The 22437-nt window shown below is 40.3% G+C and overlaps 2 protein-coding genes across 20 annotated transcripts in view; one reads left to right on the top strand and one right to left on the bottom strand.

The window, feature by feature from the left end:
- Window positions 1-2024: 2024 nt before the first annotated feature.
- The window catches only part of LOC125762040 (basement membrane-specific heparan sulfate proteoglycan core protein), a 99609-nt gene continuing 79196 nt past the window's right edge, over window positions 2025-22437 (top strand). For 16 of the 18 annotated variants that reach the window (XM_049423727.1, XM_049423740.1, XM_049423735.1 and 13 more), the window contains exons 1-2: window positions 2026-2203; window positions 3744-4066. In XM_049423727.1, the coding sequence (XP_049279684.1) occupies window positions 3965-4066 (102 nt within the window). In that variant the 5' untranslated portion in view covers window positions 2026-2203; window positions 3744-3964. The other 2 variants (XM_049423743.1, XM_049423728.1) reach the window with 2 other exon arrangements.
- LOC125762071 (uncharacterized) overlaps window positions 6369-22437 on the bottom strand; it is a 494872-nt gene continuing 478803 nt past the window's right edge. Inside the window, exon 2 of one of the 2 annotated variants that reach the window (XM_049423814.1) lies at window positions 6369-6431. The gene's annotated coding sequence lies outside the window, so the exon portion shown is untranslated. Of the gene's footprint in view, window positions 6432-12143; window positions 12194-22437 lie in introns of those variants that run through there. The other variant, XM_049423816.1, reaches the window with a different exon arrangement.

Genomic DNA, 22437 nt, shown 5'->3' on the forward strand with positions numbered 1-22437 from the left:
ACAACCATATTAAAAATATTGTTTAGTTAGTACCATCTTGTTGAGATTTTGCCCCAACAACACAGCATGATTCCAACTTTGCTACGGCTGTATAACACTTTCGATCGCCGTTCATATAAGGTGTATGCTGCATTGAGTCTTGTGAGCTGACAAATATATATTACGACATCTATTGTGGCTATTCCTCTGATTAACCGTATCAGACGTCTGGGTTCAACTTGCTGACTTCTCAGAAACAGTTCCAATTCGTCGAAAATCAGATTCCATAAATTAGATGCGTTGCCAAAACACAATTGATGTCATCAGCCTCTTCAGAGTCTCATCACAAAGATAATCTCATCAGAGTATGGAAGAAAAAAAAAGATTTTTTGGATGAAAAAATGAAATGAGTATATACAAATAGAAAATTCATGAAGAGTTCCGGCAATTGCCTTGAAATAGACGTTTGCACAGAAAGACCCGGAACAGATCTTTGACACAACAAGGCTCGTAGCAAACCGTATGCAATCTGATCCTTCGCTAAGTTAAATTAATTTCATTATCTTAGATTGTTAGAATGATCAGGCAAAGACCACCGAGGATGATGTGGCACATTTAGAAGACAATGTAGGGGATAGTTAACAACAATTCTAAAGTTCATTAAAAAGAAGTAACAGTTTATATGTATGCTCATGTACTTTCGATCGATGGATTTTGATAACTGTTTATTGTGCAAAGTAGAATCATTTAAAAAAAATAAAAAAATGTTGACGTAAATCCGTTAAAATTTGAAACGCCACCAAAGATAGTGTCGCCCTCTATACGGTGAAGCATATATCTCCAAAACATAAAAGCTTACTTCACGGCGAAGTAAATAAGCGAAGCAAAAAGCCTATGTTTATGTGTACCAAAACGCACACAAATTAATATACCTACTGTTGTTGAAAGTAAACTTGGAAAACATGTCGTTTTCTTTTATTCCAACAAACGTAAGTAGACGACAGGAAGTCGATATAAAGTCGACTAATTCCTTGGTTGTTATTATTCCTTGGTCATATTTCTTGGACTTATTGGACTTATTCCTTGGTTATTGCAATTAAATCATTTTTTATGTACATAGATTGAATATATGATTTCTATTATTCAACGGTTTATTTTCTAATTGAACCTTTTCATTTTTATTTTCTAATGTTTATATTCCTTTGTTAGATTAGTTCATCCTTATTCTGGTTAGGATTAGACAACTTAAGATTTAATTGTAGAAATACTAATGTGACTTCGGTGATGGATGCTGTATTCCAACGGGTCACCAATGTAACGGTGAATTCAAATAAATTTTTAAAAACCAATTTTCCTTAAAATTAACGTACATTTCCAAAGAAAACCCAACTGCGTATACATCGGTCATCTCCATGATATGTAAGCTTGGTGCACGTTTCGGCGAAAAAGGAGCTTTTAGCGAAAAGCACCACCATTTTGCTTTGAGAAAAGCTTTCACATTGTGCCCTAAATGAATGAAGCAGTGAATGAACACGGCTAGAAAACAGCTGGTACCGCATGCAACCCGGCACATATTAGCCGGCGGTAATGAATCGCCCTTGAAGAAAACGTCAAACCACGTGGAGAGGCGCCAAAAAGGCACGAGTCAGCGCATTAGAGGTTTCGCACGGAGCGTTATCACCTGTGCCTCGGTAACACCAGTGCACGTTCGGGATTTATCTCACAACTCCACCTTCTCGCCGGTATGGGGCCGGCCACGTGTGGACCAATCATCGGGCCCAGCGTTTTGCTTACTTCCGCCTGTGGAGCGAACGCCACAAAAACCGAGACGAGATGAACGGTGAGCGTACCCAAGTCAAGATGAGCTTGGGGCGTTCGGTATATTCGGGATTTGCGTTCATCCACAGCAGCCGCCGGATAAAACACTCGAACTGCGGTCGAGGTCGCGTAGCGAGGTGACGTGATCAACGGTAATGGTTCATTCTTCGTTCGCCTGACAAACGTCGGCGTACGCAACGGTTTTCGGCTCGCGCACCCGACGGTTGCGTATCGCGGCTCAGTTCGTGGCCGCGGCTCAGCCAGTGTGGTTCGGCATTTCGGCAGTGCTTTCTTCCTTCCGATCCCGCAAACTAGCTGTCTTCGTCTCTGTTGCTCTGTGCGTTGTTGGGGGCCCCGCATCGTGTCCGCCTCCTGGCCTTCCGGCCCTGTTGCCCAACCGTAGACGGTAGGTTTAAGAAGTCTGCGCGTCTGGCCCTAGACGGCTGTGTGTGTGTATGTATGTGTATCCATGCGCGTGCGTTTGTGTATGGTTGTGCATATAGTTGTCCGTGCGCGAGCGTGTATTTATATAGATCAATCGGTCCGGGGAGAAGGTGTTGAAGTTTTGAACCGGTGTGTGCGGGTGTATCAACCGCGGTCTTACTCTGCTTAGTGCACCAGTGTCCAATTCCTGTACCGCTGCTTTCGTGCGGGTTCTTTCCACCCCGCCCCAACTCGGTTCTGGCTGGACTGCGCGTTCCTGTACCGTGGCACCGGCACTCGACGCACTCGTCAGCAGAAAAGGGGGTCGAAATCTGACAGAGCTCCGACGGCACAGATCATGTTCCGCTGGCGGAAGGTGTTGAATTGTCAGCATGTTGCACCAGGAACCTACCGTACGAAAGATCACACATGCTAGGGAGACCTACGATCCGGTGCGGTGTTTTTATCGTCAATTGAAAAGTTGAACTTTCCACGATCACGGTCGCTTGACGTCACTCTACTTTTGCCTGATCGGGAATAATCTAAAGACGTCTATGTATCGATATACCACCTTCCGTAATGTTCATGCTTGACAACTCGCTTAGGGAGCACAATGAAATGAAACAGTGAAACGTGATGTAGTCCAAAATTAGATGACAACAGATGCATGATTCGTTGCTTGCCTCTTGCTACTTGCCCATGTGCGTGAGTGTTTATAAATATATAGGTGTATCCGCGCGTGTGTATGCGTTTGAATGCGTATGTGAACATTTTCATTCAAACCCTCTTGGAAGCCGGTAATAATAAAACGCACTATCACGGGTTCGTTACCGCAAGCCTCAATCGAAATCAATTCGAATGCTCCCCCTTCTTATCGCACAGATCGAACGTAGACGGGGGCCCCGGATCTCATCTTCGCCGATGGTAACAAGACAGTGAAAACAGCGCAGAACAAAAAGTGGGGCCCATACTTTCGAACAGTTGTGATCGCAAAAGCATGAGCACAAAAACGAAAAGACCACACGGGCGCGATAAAAAGATGTAGTGTTGTAGGCCGTGCGCTGTATCGCGTCCGCTATCGTCATCATCTAGTTTGTGTTGCATTGTTTGAGCTATTGCTAATATTTACCTTATGGTCGTGGCCTTTTTCTCTCTGTGGCACAGACCACCTTTACGTCTGTATTGTTCCTGCGATCTTTCGTGACGCAACATTTTGTTTTTCCTTTTCCGTGCTACATGTAAAATTAATGTTTTGTTAGGGGTTCGACAAGAAACCACTTATTACATGCAACTATTGGGTATTGTTGAAGTATCTTTAGATCACAGATAAAGAAGAGATGTTTAAAGAAAATTAAATAATTTTTAAATTAAAAAAAATACCTAGTGTATACCAATAACTTGTGAATTTTTTTTTAAATTCATGTTTCTATAATGCGATGACATTAATGTAAGGAAAACACCTTTTCGCAAACCTATTCCATTTTGAGGTATTTTTATGGTAAATTTAAATTTTTATTCTCCAGTGAAGTATAAGTGTGAAAGATCTGGGGGATCGTTTTAGTGCTAGTGTTGTGTGCGTGTGTTAAGTAGGACAAATTTTGTGTGTTAGCTTCTTGTAGGCCACACCAGCCGGTGTGTTTCCTCGCGTTACCCGTGCTGGGCTGTTAGCAAAAATAGAAAACATTATTGCCATTTGCTGATCGACGAATATCCCACCGGAAGTGATCGCATCGCCGCCCCGGCAATGGCGGCCGTAAGGTGCAGAGTGGCGGCATTGCTGCTGCTACTTCTAGCCGCCATCGGTACGGATGCAGCCAGGCAACAGCCATCCATCGTTGACAGTGAGGTAAGTGCGAGAACAGACCGGAGATGGGTGTACGCATTGTGCGTGTCGCGACACACGGACAGAACAAACACGGCGTACAAGCTGAGTGTTGACAAATGAAGGCAGCACACTTGGCAGTTGAAGTGGGTCGCTGCAGACGATATGTGTGCGAGGCCAAGTGTCCATCGAAATGCATGCTGGCGTCGGATTTGGAGGACTACTTTTCGTAGCTAATTGTGTGCTATCAGTTCTTCCTACATTCCACCTAGTACACCTGAGTGTGCCACTGAATCCGTCGAGTAGAATAAGAACCTTTGTAAACGCCTGGGGGGGAAAAAACGGTTATCAGAAACTTCGTACCCCCAACCTGTTGCTAGTGTTGTTTCACGTGTCGTCGTCTGGTACAACTTATATCGGGGGTTCAAGTATCTTAACCCGGGAGTAGCATATTACACCGCTACAATGTATCCCGCCAGCGCTCTTCATCGCGATCATTTACGATGTGGTGATCCAATTTGCTGACCCTCCAACGGCTGCTCCACCAAGTATGCCGAGCACGGGTCTTACGATCTTGATTAAAAAATACCACAGATTGTAAGACCGAAGCACTGCTGACGACCAGGTTCTTGATAAGGGTGTTTGGAGCGCTAGCGTTGGTGCATATTTTTGTGCATGATGTAACTCGGAAGACTCGGAACGCATCGTGCCGTATCGCGCTCGACGGTCACGATAAGAGGCGTGCTTGTAGTCGAAGATAAAGAAACGGGCGGGTGTTCCAAAACGGTTGAACTGTGCCCGGCCGTGTTTGCTGTGTGCCGCGAGCTTAAACGATCCCAAAGATGTTAAGATGGGCTTATTGAAGCTTTGCGCAAGGTGTCGGCTTAGGGTTATGCAGTTGAAGCATTCCATTAGGTTTAGGCGTTTGGTTGCACTCATCCGGGATGAAACATGCAAATCATGTTAATTTTATTCTGTGATACGAAAATTCTCCAATACAATATCTTCAAGTACAGTGTCATATGTTTCAAGAATACTCTCTAACATAGCTTTTGCATGTATGTAGTGTGTTAAACAAATGTAGAAAAAATAATTTAGACCTATTTCAACGAAACTTTGCAAGGAAGAAGAAGAAATCCACATATATCTTCCAGTCCCAATCATCTACGGATGCCTCAAACTTACGAATCACATTGCTTTTGGAAAACAAAATCTCACCTTTATGATGAATTTGCTGCATCATTCTTATCGGAAATGTGTTTTTAATGCATGCTGCTACAATATCTCATAATGCATTTTTTTATTACTGCACCACTGGGTATTTGAAGAACTCCTCTTCAAGATACCTTCTCTTTGTTGCCAATTTTTGCCAAGCGTAAACCATCAAGGGTTGCCCCGTTTTGTGGACGATCTTATTTTGCTTTTAACAAAAAATCGCACAGATTTGGAGAGTCAGAGAACCTGTTTTCAATTAACACTCCGCCCGGCGAAGTCGATCTCGAGCCGGTTGCTCCAGACAGACGCGCCTTCCCATTAGGATACTACATGTATTTGTGGCTTCCTTCATCATGTAAGGGAGACCCGTGCCGGTATAATATATTGTACAAAAAAAAACTCTGTTGCGGTAGAGAGAAATTGCGGTAGTGCGGTTAGCCTGTGACGGATTGAAGGAACAGAGCTGGAGATTTTTCAAGGATAAGATTTCTTCTACCGAGGCTCGAGGTCATCGCATCGCAGCATATGGAGATCGAGCGATTGGAAGACGGGAAGTGATCCGCTGCTTTCAGATCATTCGACCAAAGGCAGTTCTCCCTCTTTTCTTCAGCGAGCTATTTTCGTTCCAATGCTGCTATTTGCATGAGGCGGACTACAGATCAATCTTAGTCGCGAGCTGAGAAGCTGTTGAAACAGGGCATTAGATACACACATCGATCTGGGGCTATTTCATAGGGACTGTTATGATTCGTACCTCCGCTCGAGAGATGTAGGCTGAAATCAAGAAGCTACAGTTTATCGTGATCGAAAGATCGACCATGATGGAACGTGTGGGACTGCCTAAGATAGGTCTACAGGGAAGTTCCTTATTTGGTGCGTTTCACAGAGGTCTCCTCTTCGGTTGATTGAGTGAAGGCGAAACTCGAGCAACTGCGTGCTTCGTGGATAAGGTCGGCAGACAAAAAACCTACGAAATACAAAAAAAAAACGCTCAACCGGTCATTTTATGTGCCGTATATGGGCATGGCGCATAGGACCAAAAGTGGCACGGGAGACATTGCTAGGGCTTTGTGGCATTGCCGAGAGCGATCGTGAGTTCAGCGCTCGTGCTGCGCGAGTTAACGCTCGTCGCCACAACCCTTCCACCGGATGTACCCTTTCTTATGATATCTACCTGAAGAATAGGCTACAGATACATAAACATCCGTTCAGGTGCAAGACATGAACATCATCCAGACATCAACAGCCTAAAATGTCCTTCACATCCAGCCAGCATACTGTTGTAAAACAATTCACCAACTATCGCCATGCACCTTTACCTGGTCATCTGTATCCTGGCTATTCAGACACATGCATCCCTAGACCCGTATTGGAATTCCCGGATAAACCGTCTAACATCAGGTACTCCAAGCCACCATCAAGCAAGCAGCGAAACAACGAATCCTTAACCCTTCCATCCTGCTTCCTCATATTGTGAAATAGAAATAGTTTATTATATTTAAGGACGAAATTTAGAAATACATTCACTCTCAGTTCAGCTCTTAAACAACAACGTTACTCTGTCCGAGGAATCCGAATCCAACCCCAACCCCCGTGTTTGTTAACTGGCGCCCGAATAGGGACCCGGATACTGCATTTCGTGGACATCTCTCCCGAAGGAAGCCTAGGACCCGTAGTAGGACAACACCAAAAAGGATCATCCGAAGCATCAAGCAGCCTCGCAGGACGGAGCATGAGCATCATCGTATTATTTTCGATGTTACTGTGAGTCATTATAATTTTAAGAAGTGATAATAGGAAATTACTGTCCATCTAGATCAAGGAAAGTGACGAAAGTGAAAATTCAATCAAGAAAACGTGTTAATTGAACGTTTTGAGTGTTTATGGTGGATTATAATTTTGATAGAAAACAGAAAAGACAAGAAGTATACACAAGAAACAGAATGGTTACCGAAAGTACAAGTGCCACGATGACATACGAAGAGTATATCCAAGTGGGTAAAGTCCCAGATTACGTTAGGGAGTTACCTACATTTGAAGGGAAAGCTGGTGACTTAATGAAATGGATAATGGAAGTAGAGCATGTACTACAAATGTACGCTAGACTCCCAAGGGATTCTACAGCTTACCATGTAATAGAGGGAACCATACGGAGAAAGATTAAGGGTGAAGCATCAGATGTTTTAAATACTAATTGTGTTACCGGAGGTTGGTCACAAATAAAATCAATCCTACTTCTTTATTATAAGGATAAACGGGAATTGAAAACGCTTGATCATGAACTAAGTAGGATCAGCAAAAAACCAAGTGAAAGTTTGAGCAGTTACTTTAGTAGAGTGAACGATCTACAGAACTCGATCATCACTCAAGTGCAAACTGACCCGAAATATGCCGTAAATGGGGAAGCTCATACATCCTACTTCAGAGAAAAAGCTTTGGATTGTTTCATAAGAGGTCTGGATAATCCTCTTTGTTTTTTGCTTAAGAATAACAATCCCCCTAATTTGAATGCAGCATATAATTATTGCCTAGAATATTGTAACATGAATATGAGATCAACGCCATTTAAATCTGAACCTCGAACTTATTATGTTCCTAAACCACGAGATCTTTACGTAACACCTCCTAGAGGGACTAGTTATCATACCGCACACCATCAAGGACCACTTCCGCCCAGAAACTTTTCGTACCAATGGCCAAATCCCCCACAAAGAAATAATTACCGATCAGGTCAACATAGCCAAACAAGAAATTATTTTTCTGGAAGAAATCCAGCTGAGCAAGCTAAGATTAATCATCCAGTGCCTATGGAAGTTGATCATAAGAGAGCTAGACCTTCCTCGGCACAGTATAGGCAAACATATTCGGTAGATGCTCCACCGGATTATGTGGCAGGAGCACCGCCGTTAAACGAAACAGAAACTGGAAGGAACTTTAGCTCATATAACGAACCATCCAATCCAATATACAAAGGAGAAACTCATTTTAGATTGGGCCGCAAAATGGTGAAACCATTTCACCCATATATCTTTTTGCGGACAACACAGGGAGAATATCCATTTTTGATAGATAGTGGGTCAAACATTAACCTAATATCGCCGAAACTTGCTTATGCTTACAAGAATTCTAAGCCATATGAATATTCCACTCTTAGCATAAAAAGTGCTACAGGCAAATTCAACGCTACTTCGGCCATAGACATTGCATTTTTTCACCCTAAATCTAACATAAAGTTTCAATTCATTGTGCATGAATTTCATTCATTCTTCTTTGGTATCGTAGGTACATCTATTTTAAAAACACTTGAAGCTCAATTATGCTTCAAGAATAATGTTCTTACAATAATCTCAGACAATGGAATGCCGTTTACAATACCTTTACATGTATATCAGGCTGTTAAAGAAAATCATCTTATTGATTTTCGGGTAGATCATCTAGACCCGTCACAAAAGGGTATGTTAACGGAAGTATTGAACAAAAATAATAATGTTTTTCATAAACCAAACCTTGCCCTGACATGCACCACCAACGTAGAGTGTATAATAAATACCTCAGACGATATACCTGTGCATCAGAAAGTGTACCCTTACCCTGCAGCATATACAGCCGAGGTAAATGAACAAATCAAAACCCTCCTAGAGACAGGTATAATTAGACCATCAAGATCGGCTTGGACTTCTCCAGTCTGGATAGTACCTAAAAAGAACGATGCATCAGGTCAAAAAAAGTTTAGGATGGTAATCGATTATAGGAAATTGAACGAGAAAACAATTAGCGACAGGTACCCAATGCCCGAAATAACGTACGTATTAGATCAATTGAAGGGACAACAATATTTTTCATCTCTAGATCTTGCTTCTGGTTTTCATCAAATCAAAATGAAACCCGAAGATATTGAAAAAACTGCATTCTCTATAAATCACGGAAAATATGAATTCCTGAGAATGCCATTTGGATTAAAAAACGCTCCAGCTATTTTCCAACGAGCTATAGATGATGTCCTAAGAGATCATATAGGGAAAATATGTTACATATATATGGACGATGTAATTGTTTTTGGAAAAACATTGGAAGAACATCTTAAAAATCTTAACACAGTGCTCAGAACGTTAGACACGGCTAATCTGAAAGTGCAAATAGACAAATCGGAATTTCTGCATAGAGAAATAGAATTCCTAGGTCATGTAGTTTCATGCGATGGAATAAAACCTAACATGAAAAAAATAGAAGCCATAAAAATGTTTCCTGCCCCAAAAACCATAAAGGAATTGCGATCATTTTTAGGATTAATGGGTTACTACAGGAGATTTGTTAAAGATTTTGCAAAAATAGCAAAGCCATTAACGACTGCATTACGAGGTGAAACAAATCCGGCCTCCAATAGAAAAATAATATTATCATCAGAACAAGTCAAATGCTTTGACAAAATGAAGAATCTTCTATCGTCTTCAGATATTTTAATATATCCCGATTACAGTCAACCGTTTATATTGACAACGGACGCGTCCGACTTTGCCATTGGAGCGGTACTCTCACAAGGAGAGCTGGGTAAAGATAAACCGATCCACTTTGGTTCCCGGTCATTATCAAAAACCGAGGAGTCATATTCTGTACCGGAAAAAGAAATGTTAGCGATAATTTGGGCATTAAAAACCTTCCGAAATTATCTGTATGGTGCCAAGTTTAAAATCTTAACTGATCACCAACCACTCACATTTACGCTTTCTCAAAAAAACACTAACGCTAAACTAAAGAGATGGAAATCATATTTAGAAGAACACGATTATGAAATTATTTATAAACCCGGAAAAACTAACGTAGTAGCAGATGCTCTGAGTCGAGTGGTATATTCCATGACTGCGACACGACATTCTGCAAACGAAAGCGATAATTTCTTTATTCCATCAACCGAAGCTCCTTTGAATGCTTTCAGGCATCAAATCATTTTAAAAGAAGGAGACGACACTGTTTGTTCTTCGCAACCTTTCGAAAACTTCGAACGAAAACAAGTAACGATCTCGGATACTAGTGATAGAAACTTGCTACATGTTTTAAAGACACATTTTAATTCTGCAAAACTAAATGGCTTATTCACAAGTGAATCACTAATGGGAAAAATACAGGAAGTATACAGGCAAAACTATGGAAGACAAAACATGCTGAAAATTCGTTTTACCCAAACGTTACTACAAGATGTAGAAAATGAAAACGACCAGCAGGATATAATAATTAGAGAACATGATAGAGCACATAGAGGATGCGAAGAAAACAAAGCACAAATTATTAAACAGTATTATTTCCCAAAAATGTCTGCCAAAATTAAATATTTCATACGGTCTTGTCGTACTTGTAATGAATGCAAGTATGATAGAAGCCCAATAGTACCGCCAATGCAAAAAACTCCTTTGCCAAACACACCATTTCAAATATTACACATCGACATACTTTTCTTGGAAAAACATTACTTTTTAACTTGTGTAGATAAATTTTCGAAATATGCACAAGTAGTAAAAATTGACTCCAGAGCCGTTGTTGATGTATTACCAGCGTTGAGAGAAGTAATACTAAAACATAAACCTCCCGAAAGCATTGTCTTAGATGGAGAAAAATCTTTTAATTCACGGGAAATTACAGAATTCTTTAAAATCTGTAAAATCAACCCTTACCTAACAGCTACTGGAAGAAGCGAAATGAATGGTGTAGTAGAAAGATTCCATTCAACTTTGCTTGAAATATATCGTATCACAAAATCTGAACATCCTTACAAATCCGTTTTAGATTTAGTTACGATGGCAGTTCACAAATACAATAATTCTATACATTCTTGTACTACATTCACTCCTATCGAAATTATAACACCCACCGACAAAACACCTTCAATCTTAAAACAAGTTCAAACCAAATTGAAGATAAAGCAAGATAAAGATACTAAATACCATAACAAGAATCGAAAAACACAAAACATAACTAAGACATCTCAAGCGTACATGAAAACAAAAAGAAGGCTCAAACAAGCAAAACCGTTCAAAAAGATAGAAATAGAGAAGGTTAATAGAACCACCGTTTTAACAAAAGAAGGAAAGAGGATCCATATGAGCGATATAAAACTTAAACCTTAATAAATATATTCTCACAGTTATTCATAATAAGTTGTCCAAAACTAACAAACGATGTATACAAAAAAATTGAATTGTATGGTATAACGAATAAGAATAAGAAAATCGATGTTCCCAAAAAGTTTTCCTTTCCCTACAATCCCAATTCTTCATTGTACCAAACGTCGACAAGAATATCTACGATTCAAAAGAGTTGACAACGGTAAATGCGTCCCAGCTCTTTTACGAAGACAACCAGTAGTATGTGACTTCATAGCGAATCCAGCAATGATCGAAATCATTCATCTAGACATGGCTCACATTTTGATCAACTCAGCAGTGGAGTTCACAATTAAAACCACATGCGGTCTAAAAAAGAGAAACCTGACAGGCTCGTTTCTCCTATCATACGAATCATGCAACATATTCCTGAATCAGGAAGAGATTTCGAGCAACAAAACTAAACTACATGGATCACCGTTGAATCTTCCTATCTACGAACTCAGAAACGAGATGCACCAAATTCGATTAGAATCAAAGAGCTTCACTTGGACCGAATGGTCTATTACCAGCTTAGTAAGTACACCAATAATGCTGATGATCGTTATCTGTATATACTTCACTACAAAGATGCGGAAAAGAACAATCATAAACATCCATGAAAAACCAACACCTAGAACTGCATCATTGAAAACCCAAGATAGTGAGCCCAACGTTGAAAACTTTCACCCGCCAACTATTATGGAAGTTTTTCGGACGGAGCCTCAAATTTAAGGAGGGGCAAGTTAACGCTCGTCGCCACAACCCTTCCACCGGATGTACCCTTTCTTATGATATCTACCTGAAGAATAGGCTACAGATACATAAACATCCGTTCAGGTGCAAGACATGAACATCATCCAGACATCAACAGCCTAAAATGTCCTTCACATCCAGCCAGCATACTGTTGTAAAACAATTCACCAACTATCGCCATGCACCTTTACCTGGTCATCTGTATCCTGGCTATTCAGACACATGCATCCCTAGACCCGTATTGGAATTCCCGGATAAACCGTCTAACATCAGGTACTCCAAGCCACCATCAAGCAAGCAGCGAAACAACGAATCCTTAACCCTTCCATCCTGCTTCCTCATATTGTGAAATAGAAATAGTTTATTATATTTAAGGACGAAATTTAGAAATACATTCACTCTCAGTTCAGCTCTTAAACAACAACGTTACTCTGTCCGAGGAATCCGAATCCAACCCCAACCCCCGTGTTTGTTAACTCGCGCACTCGTCATGGGCTTGTGATTTTCTTCGCTGCTTTGCTGTGTTGGCATTGGCCTTTCGGAATTGATATGGTACCGGTGTCTTTCATTTCGTACCGCAGCCGATTGGTTAATTATCATATTATTGCCGCTACCACCGGTGGGATAACCGCACAGTTTAGCTTCATGATAAGTTTGCCGGGCGGCCAGGGGCGATCCGTGTGATGGGACTGGTTTCCAATCAATTTGTTCAAATTTTTACCCACTCAACAAAAGTGACAGTGTTTTCACGCCTTCTGTAGATGGTGACCAGACACACACGGGGTTGTGTTGCTCATCGTGACACTATGGTATAAATCATTCTATTCGAAACTACTATCTAACGTACTTGAAAATGATACATTTGGACTGATGTCATCTTTTTTTCCTAGATCATTGTTTTATCTTGCTGATTCAATTCTATGACACAATGGTTTTGATAGCACATGTTGAAATTATGTCATATTCAAGTGTCCAACTGTATGAGAAGTTGATTTATGAGAGCGGAAATAAATTACATTTTGTAAGCTTTCCGAGAAGACTACGTCAGGCTGGGCTGTTATTTTGTTGAGTGGTATGGACATCAGTCATTTTTATTGCACATATTTGTCAAATGTGTTTCACGATAATGACCATAATTTCACTGTAATTTATGGTGATTATAATACAATTTTCTTATTACTGTAAATGAACTACTAAATAACTTAATTCATAAAAATCTTGATGTTGCTTTAGTTTTGTGTAAACTTTTTAAACTATTTAAACTCTTTTAGATCAACAACAAATAATACATTATTTTTATTATTTTTGGGAGAATTAGAAGAGCGAAATGTAAAAATAAATTAAAGAAATTTTGAATATTCGTTTAAAATTGATAAATATCCATTCACACTGATCTTACCACTAAACGATACATCTCAATGGAACGCTACTGTTTCTACATTTAAGATGTTATCTTATGCTGGGGGTGATGATTAATTTAAACATCCATAAAACCCAACCAGATAACTTTTGTACGTACATGGCTGCCCAGCATGAATCACGGTAAGCTGTCGTTTAGTCTATATTTTTTGTTTGTTTTCTGTTGGTTTTTTGGTAAAGGTTGCAGATTTAGTTTACTACTACTTCTTTACTTCAGCTCCCATCCAGCTTCCCAACTCAAATAGACGGCTGAGCATCATAGGGAAGAGATTAGTGAAATTAGACGTATACCGCGAACAATGTTAGCCACCGGTCGGCAGCTAAAAAGGATCGGCAATAATTAACATCTTTCACACTTTGATAATTTATGAAACAACGTTGATCCGCTTTAGGAAGGTTGTGGCCATCGTCACCCAGGCAAGGGAATGCTGGTTGTGCTGGATTTGGCTGTTAGTAGAAAATGGTGCGCTTGAGTTTAAGAATATGATGAACATAGTTGGTATTATGTGTATGTTTCGGGGAGAGAAAAAAGTTTAATATACGGTTAGTATCCGTCTGTTTTGTGGTTATACGTAGAGAAATAGTAGCTCATTTTATAGGCATGTTAAATCTGTTTGATGTTTCAATTAATTACAAATTTAAATTTTATTTATTTAAGGTAATTCCAACAATGACACAAGTTTGCTTTTTATCTAATAGCTTGAATAGATATATCAACCAAAAATTTAATATTTCAATGATTTCTTTTTCTTTTGGGTGCGTGGGTTTTTGTAAGGTGAGACAAGTGATTCTATAAATTATTTCTTTCTAACACCAACGATGATGTCACATCACGTACTTTTACATCCATAAGCATCAATAAAGAAAGGCTGGGAAATTTATGGAACAAAGATTCAAAACACACTTCACCCACTGCCAAAATAGCTGGAAGGTGCGATGATGCCATTGTCCGTAGGTGTTATGCGATAGATTTGACCGTTCGTTCTGCATTTGGAATGAGTTGTCTGAATTTTCGTTTTGATAGAGCAAAGCAAAGCATTGAATGAATGAATGGTTTTGTTTCTATTGATCGGCAAAAACAACAAAACAAAAACAAAATCTATTCATTCCGATGAAAATGATAAGTTATATACGTAGTGTTTTTGTGAGAAATATAAATTTAAAGCTTAAAACAATATTCTCTAAGGCATTTCCGGCTTGACAGATTACTTAAATTCAATGAATGCGTTGAAAATGTAGGTACCTTCTGTTCTCGTTTTGTGGCTGGTAGTTATAATTGTTAAGCCGACTGATGAATAATTCAACACATAATTAGTTTTTTTATTCTGCGCCTAATTTTTCCTAATTTTGACCGTCGTTTCCCCGGTCTTACTCATCCCCATGCGCCTTTCATGCATTTACACTCGGTCAGAACGACGATTACGTACGTTTGGAGTTTCCTGTGCTCATCTTCACAAGCATATCAGCAAACGAACGCTCAACCCTGCCTAGTCGGTATTATGATGAATTTTTTTATAATCACTCCCAAATTACGCTAGGCGCTCGGTCAGAAATCCGTTGCGGGTTTGGCGGAAGGTTAAACAAATTTTTCACGAGTTTCTTTTATGGAAGGTTATGTCTTATTTGCCCGCCATTTAGACGGATTAGACTCTTTGCTGGATTCATGTTTTACTGAACCGGCTGTGTCCGGCTGCGTTGAAATGGTCTGATTTTATTGGTGGCGTTGGTGGTAAAGTTAGAATTTGAACAGCCACGAAAGATGTGTCGGCATAGATGAATGTTTCACTGTGATACACACATTTTTTGTTGTTGTTTAGGTTTCACTTGTTACTTGTTTGAAATGAAAGGCAAAAGTATACGTCAGAATGGCGCTTGTTTTACGAGTTTAATTGTTTATGTTGTTGGAGCTGTTTAGGGACGACTCAGCGCCAGAACAAACACGAACTTGTATGCGTATAGTAAAAAAGCGAAGAGTCCAGCAAATCGAAAGAGAAAGTGTGAATGAGTGAAAGGTATTTTTAAATAATTAATTTTCTTTACCCACAGCGTTCTTGGTAAAGTGGAAAAGAAGGATAGAATTTATGAATTCATTTCCGAATTCCATCAAGTATCTAATAGTAACACCATCACTCATTCGGCGACCGTTCCGATTGCGGGATTTAATTCAAATTTATTACAACGATGGTAATACGGTCGTGAGACGCTGCTCGACGACGTAATCTTCAAGCAAATCAACGATGAAAAGTAATGCGTTTGAAAGAACATTCTAATGGGCGTTCCCATTCTTAGGTTTCCCTTGCGTTGGATGCACCGGTGCATGTGAGGGTTCTAATTTATTTACAGCATAACAATAAATTAGATGACATTATTAGGCACGATTAATTTTCCTAGTTTTTTTTACCCCTTTTTAAGGAGTTTGTTTTGTTGCTGAAACTCATTAAAATTTATTAAATTTTTTTAAATGATAGTTTTATCTATTTCCAATGGATTTGAATTATTTTAATTTGTTATTAAAATAGGAAACTTATTTTACACTTATTGCATAAGCTCTTTGCATACGTAATTGCTGCTGTATAAAACATACCCGAAAAAAATCATACGTCACTGTTTATACAAGGAAACGGTGGGTCGTCGTACATCCACCGTTTGTCTGACGGTAGTATTTTGCGTACAATTTTATGAGCAAAGAAAATCAGTGCAGACAAAATAAGCCGAGAATTGTTTACCCAACCGTGTGTATGTGTATATATGGCATGACCTGTATCTTTAAATTGACCGTAGACCACACGTAGCGCAAGATTAGTGCGGAGAGATATTTCTTGAACCTGACGTCATCTTTATATAAAATTGAGAAAATAAATTCACTTCACCATTAACCTTTCGACTGCCGGACGAACGAGAAGAATTTATACGAAGATAAAGCAAATTCTTAAAAATTAGTATTTTATTCAATGAAAAACTGTGATGATTTTCATTATAACTTAAAAAAATAAAAATAACTAAATATGATGTAAAAAAAGGCTTCGTGAAACAATTGTGTGCACTTATTTATCACGCATTCTAATAAGCAAAAATTCGCTGAAATATATGACACATCTGACTTGGTTAATCATAGCGTAAAGCCGATAAAGCCGACGGTTTCATTTCATTATCACTTCACTGTTAGGGAAATTGTCCGGCAGACAGAACGCGCCACTCATAGCTGTTGGTTTTAACAGCTCTACAGTGCTTTGACAACTTTGTTTCTCATCTTTCCCTACTAGCATCATTAATCATGCCACGAGGAACATCCGGCTTCTGGAGGGGAGTTGGGGAGGAAACCGAACCAGCACCTACAGAAGTTACTGTCAGATTGTTTTCTTAATAATTGCAGCTACCGCACGGTGGCTTTAGGGTGATAGATGAAACTTTTTTTCTTTTGCGCCTCTTTTTCCAACTGAAGATGGATTAGTGGCGAGAACCAATCGCACCCCCATCATTACCATCCCCCAAACCCTATCGCTATCGTGTGTGTGTGTGGCCATGTATGTGGGTTGAACTGTTTTGTGTTCCCTTCTCGGATCATCTACCGTGAACAGCGGCAACACAGTGCGCGATTTGGTGTTTTGACGCTGTTCCAGCACGAAGACCAAAAATAACAGGAAAAAGGTGCTTAGGTTAGGTGTCGGGCTGTGTGTGTGTGTCGGGCCGTCGCTCGAAGACAAGCGGAATGAATCTCTTGCGGTGCATGATCCGGTCACCTCCCATCTTTGCCATATTTATGTCGGCAAGTTCTCTGCTTCGGTTCGGTTCAGCTTTTCCCCGTTGGCGGTGAGAATCAATTAATTTTCTGGTTTCGGGCCGCTGATAAAGTAGATTATCGTACTGCACACCCGTACGTACGAATCGATGTGTTCGGTGGAAGTTGAAAGCATTGCAGCATCAAGGGACCGAGTGCATCAGCCTTCCAAGCAAATGGGGCTTGTAGGTCCCAGCCAAAGCCAAGTCAGGGCATGGTTTGGAGTCCCTCATCCGAGCTGCCACCAGTAACATGAGAACGTTTATGGATGAAACTTTGCCTGTTTTTATATGCCTGTTGTTGTCTGCTGTTCAATGAAGCTCAAGAGCCGTTCATCGTGCAAGTGAAGGGTTCCGAGCATCCCGCCAGCGCCCAACTGACACGGATGTCTATTAGATTGATACAATCGATGCCGCCAATTGGCGTTTCGTGGTTTAGAAGGTGTCCCCCTGCCGAACGGGGTGCTACTTTAATCGTCAACTTGTGATTCGGGGAAAAATTGGTCGGAAAATTGTTTTTTCCAGCAAGAGGGCGTTGGGTAAATGCTACTATTCAGGCAGAATTGATTCAATGCGTGCACAATTGACCTGGGTCAATTAGATTGTTATCAGTATTATTGGTGTTTATTCGTGTTGTTTACTGGCACATAAAAATTTGAATATTCAATAACCGCTTTACGCAACATTGGAGAACATCTTCCCCCAGGAGGTAGGTTCTTGGAGATGACATAATCACAGTTCTGAATTGCTTTCCGTTTGCAGTAAAAAAAAACAAATGCCATCAGAACATTAAAGTTCTATATTTAGCAAATGGATATTAAACACACCGTCGCATTCCTTTCTCACGGATGGTGTCTTTATATTTTTACCCAACGCTTTAAATGCTAGAATTGATGGATCACGACTCCAGGATAGGACCCGGGGGTCTTACTTTTACATAAATCAATGCCGATATTGTAACGATCGCTGTGCATACATATTGCCTGCTTTGACAAATCGAGCCATATGATTGTTTTCTATGCAAATTTAAATGTACCATAGAAATATTTAACACCGCCAAGTTCGCCGATGGATTAGCGCACCAGTTGCTGCACCCTTGCGCTGTGGAATCGTTGAATATCCAGTCTCCCGCTTAACCGCTAACCGGTTTTGCTTTCTCCACTCGTTCGGCGTCATATGGTGTGGCGCAAGATGATGTGTGCTTCGATGCGCATGCATTTTGTTTATGCTACATATTGCCGCGTTTGCCAAAGACAATACAAATTCCTCGAACCGTCGGGTAAAAGAACGATACGGAACGATATTATATTGTGAACTTGTTTTTTTTTCGCTTACTTATTCTCTGGAATAAAAAGGAGATCTGGCAGACATATGAGTCATGGTTTACGTCACCGATGCGAACTGCACCGCTTCCGAGTGCAGTGCTGCTGCTGCTGCCACATTGCGCACCGATGGGAAAGTGTAAAGGGAAAAATATAGCGACTCGAGTTCGAATCATTTATTAACGACTCTGTGTCGCGTCGATGCTAAGGCGACGACACAATGCGCGGAACGATAAAATTAATGACAATAATTTAGATCGGCCGTCTGCTAACCATCGGCTGGATATGCTTGAGCAAAGGGATGTTTGCTAAGGGAAGGGTGGTTGACTTGCTCCAAAAAAGGAATATTAACAACGGAGCGTAAATCAACAGCGTTTCCAAGTGTTCTGTTGCAGTGCTTTGCAGCCGAGTTCTGTTGTAGTTTTCTTGCGATCAATGCAAGCATTGCATCTGTCTGCACTTAACACGATTGGTTTACTTAAGTTGAGTTCGAAAAGAGTCACTTAAATAAGTTAACTTAATGAAAGATAATTAAAATTAGATAAAAACTATGGCCGTATATACATATGTAGGGCTTATAGAGAAAAAAACAATCAAGTGAGATCAATAAATCTTTTGCTTAAAAGCATATTTATGTAAGTCAATTTTGTTTGAAACCTAATATGATAGAGAATAAACTTTCATTTAAATTATTTTTTACTACAAGCAGAAAAATCATCGTTGCACCAAGAAGCAATTTTTACTAAAATAAACGATATACAAGAGAAAAATGATGGGTTTGGCATCAGTTGGTGACCAACATCTCTTCTTCTTTTTTTGCCTAACGACTCCCCTACGGTCACGTCGGCCATTTCTGGCTTACTAGACTTGTTTTACCACATAGGTCTCGGTCCGTATGGGATTTGATACCCGATCCTGTCGTGTCGAACCGTCGCCATTTACCATACACACCACTGCCGCTCCCTCCCTACACCGCAACATAAATCATCCCAAAAACCTCAATTCAAAATGTTCGAAAATGATCTAAAGGTGTTCGGAAGGAATGCGCTTCGAATGATAATGCCACACAGCGTTATGCTGTTAGGGAGAAAAATAGCTCTTCAGCCCTTAATATCCAACCAGGCACAAGGTACAATGAATGCCGGCACTCCTCGGTACGGCCCACCCACCCAAAAAAAACGCAAATGCTCAACACGGTTTGTGATTCGGTTCGAAAGCATTGCACACAGTTGTTTATTAGTTCTAGCAGCGAAACTCGTACGAGTCGCCTCAATCTCAGCTGAGCTACGATCAGCACCGTGTGAGCTGAGGCGAGTGCAGCATTTTCCAAATGTCCAGCGATGCAGGAAAAGAAATATTGATTTAAGCTGCAGTCGGTCTTTTGGTCGATGACCTAATGGCTAAATTCATCACCAGCGCAGCGTAACATCATCGTGCGCTACATTGTTTATGGGGCAGGACGATCGATCGATCGATACAGCCGCGGCTCGACATTTCGAGGTCGATGAAGACGGTGGAGACGGTGAATGATAAAATGGTCGGTGCATTGTAAAGCGCACCAAACAGATGGCTTATTGACTGCAAAACGTTGCTTTCGTCAGCATCAACGAAATTTGTGGAAAAGGTTAAACAAATGCTGCTTTTACACCATTTTTTTTTGGCGAGCTTGGTATTGCTATTTACATTATTGTAATGTAGAGAAGATTATAAAGTAGATATTTTTTTTTAATTTAAGTAGTTTATTGCATTTTCGAAACCATTTATTTTGATTGCATTTCTATTTTGAATTTTTCTTTTTCTATTTCTATTTTTCCTACGCTTCATTAAAATTGAATATCATCTTACAGAGCTTGTTATGTAAATTTGTATCGGTTATATCAAATTTTAGATTTTTTAAACTTGGTAATTATTATTTTCAAAAAAACCACATCTAAAATGACGTTTGCCGGTGCTGCTTGAAGTTTCTAGTTCAAACAGTTTGCTGAAATAACATCGGCATTTTAAAACCAACACGTCCTTCCCCCTTTTTTGCGTTCCGCGCGAGACCGTAGCAGCGTTTCACGATGATGTCATAAGAGTTATTCGACATTCATATTCGCCTAAGCGCCATACATTAGTGTTTGCGACACGGGTTTTCCTCCCGGTTTTGTTTGTTAGTTTTTTCACTCCAAGAATGTGTGTGTGTGTGTGTGTGCCCCCAACATTAATGCAACCATGTGGTGCTTTTCCGCGACGCGTTGAAAGATCGGGAAAAAACTAACCGACATTTTGGTTGGGCCCTTTTGCCGACTGGCACAGTTTCACATGCGCTTCTACCAAAAGCATTACTCTCGTCAGAGTCACATTATTTATGTGACGGTCGGTTTTCGAACCGTGTTGCAGCGAACAGCGGTGCTGCTATGAGATCATACGCGATCACAAGTGATCATGAAAAATCGTGCAACATGGGAAACGGGTGCGTCACCCGAATGGCCCCGGGAGGTCATCTTGAGTGGTAATGAAGATAAAGCCGAATTTAAATGATGTTGCCCAGTACTCAGCGAGTGCTAATTAGCGTTGGCTTTCCTTCGAAGCGCTTAACACCGGGCAACTCCATCGACGATCACCACTGCGCAGCTGAATAAGGAGCTGTTAGCGTACTTTTACAAATTATGTGATGAGTGTAAATATGTTTTTAATGTGGCAGATTCCAAAGTGACCATCGGTAAATATCTATTCCTAAACGTTTATTGGAACACAAAACTAAGAAGAGGAGGAATTTTATTCACAGAGCATAAATCATACAAAACGGTAACTGTTAATAGTTTACTTCTCCCAAGACTTCTTTCACCTCTTCTTCGCAAAAACTACACACACGAAGATGATGTATGGAGAATAGATTTATTTCTTACTATGTATCGCACCACATGCCGAGAAATGTATGTATCTGTCTGATGCTAATGGTCAGTTTATATGGCAGCATATCACTCGGGCTAATCGTGATGCGTGAGCAGAGCAAAAAGGTAGATATGAAATGCCTTAATATGACAACCGTGTTCGTGGTCGATTTCATAATATAGTTTCCACCGACCGAAAACCAAGTCTCTGATCCATTTTATGATCGTGCTTTGTGGTGTAGTAAAAGAATAAAAAAAAACCCATCACCACACGAAGGAATGGAGCAGAACCGAGAAGAAAACGTTCCAGAACACGAACATTGTGTGATGCAATGTTTTATTTTGCTTATTTTTCCTCTATTTTCCAACCGAATCAAAACAGTAGTGCAAGCACTCGCTTTGTGCGAGGGTGGGAAGTTTGCGAAAGATGTGTGTGGTTGTTTGTTTTGTGTGGATGAAAAATACGATAATCCGACAGTTTACTTCTGGACTGCAGGAGTGGATTATTCTTGGAAATTGGAGGGCCTTGCCTGTTTTTCTCTCTCATAGATGAATTTTTTGTATGTTTATTTTTTAAAAACTTGTTTGATTTTCCTCATTCTTTTGGTTCGCATTTTCACGATATGGTTGTTAAAATATTGCCAATGCAAACACCAACAGTTCATTAGTAATTGAGTGTAGGTGTACGCCGTATCTCGCATTTCTTCGAAGATCTTCAGGTTTTTGGTGTTGGCAAAACTTCTGCTTGTTCCGAAGCGTCGATCGATTGCAGCTTGCCTGGGTGTCGAGTCGTTTGAAGGAATGCCGTTGTGAAATGTCCCGAACATTGCAACCGTGCTCTAGTCCCAGGCAGTGATGCGCACCAGAAGAAATGTGATTCACGAATTGTGAGGAAT

Source organism: Anopheles funestus, chromosome 2RL, assembly GCF_943734845.2.
Source record: "Anopheles funestus chromosome 2RL, idAnoFuneDA-416_04, whole genome shotgun sequence".
Lineage (NCBI taxonomy): Eukaryota > Metazoa > Arthropoda > Insecta > Diptera > Culicidae > Anopheles > Anopheles funestus.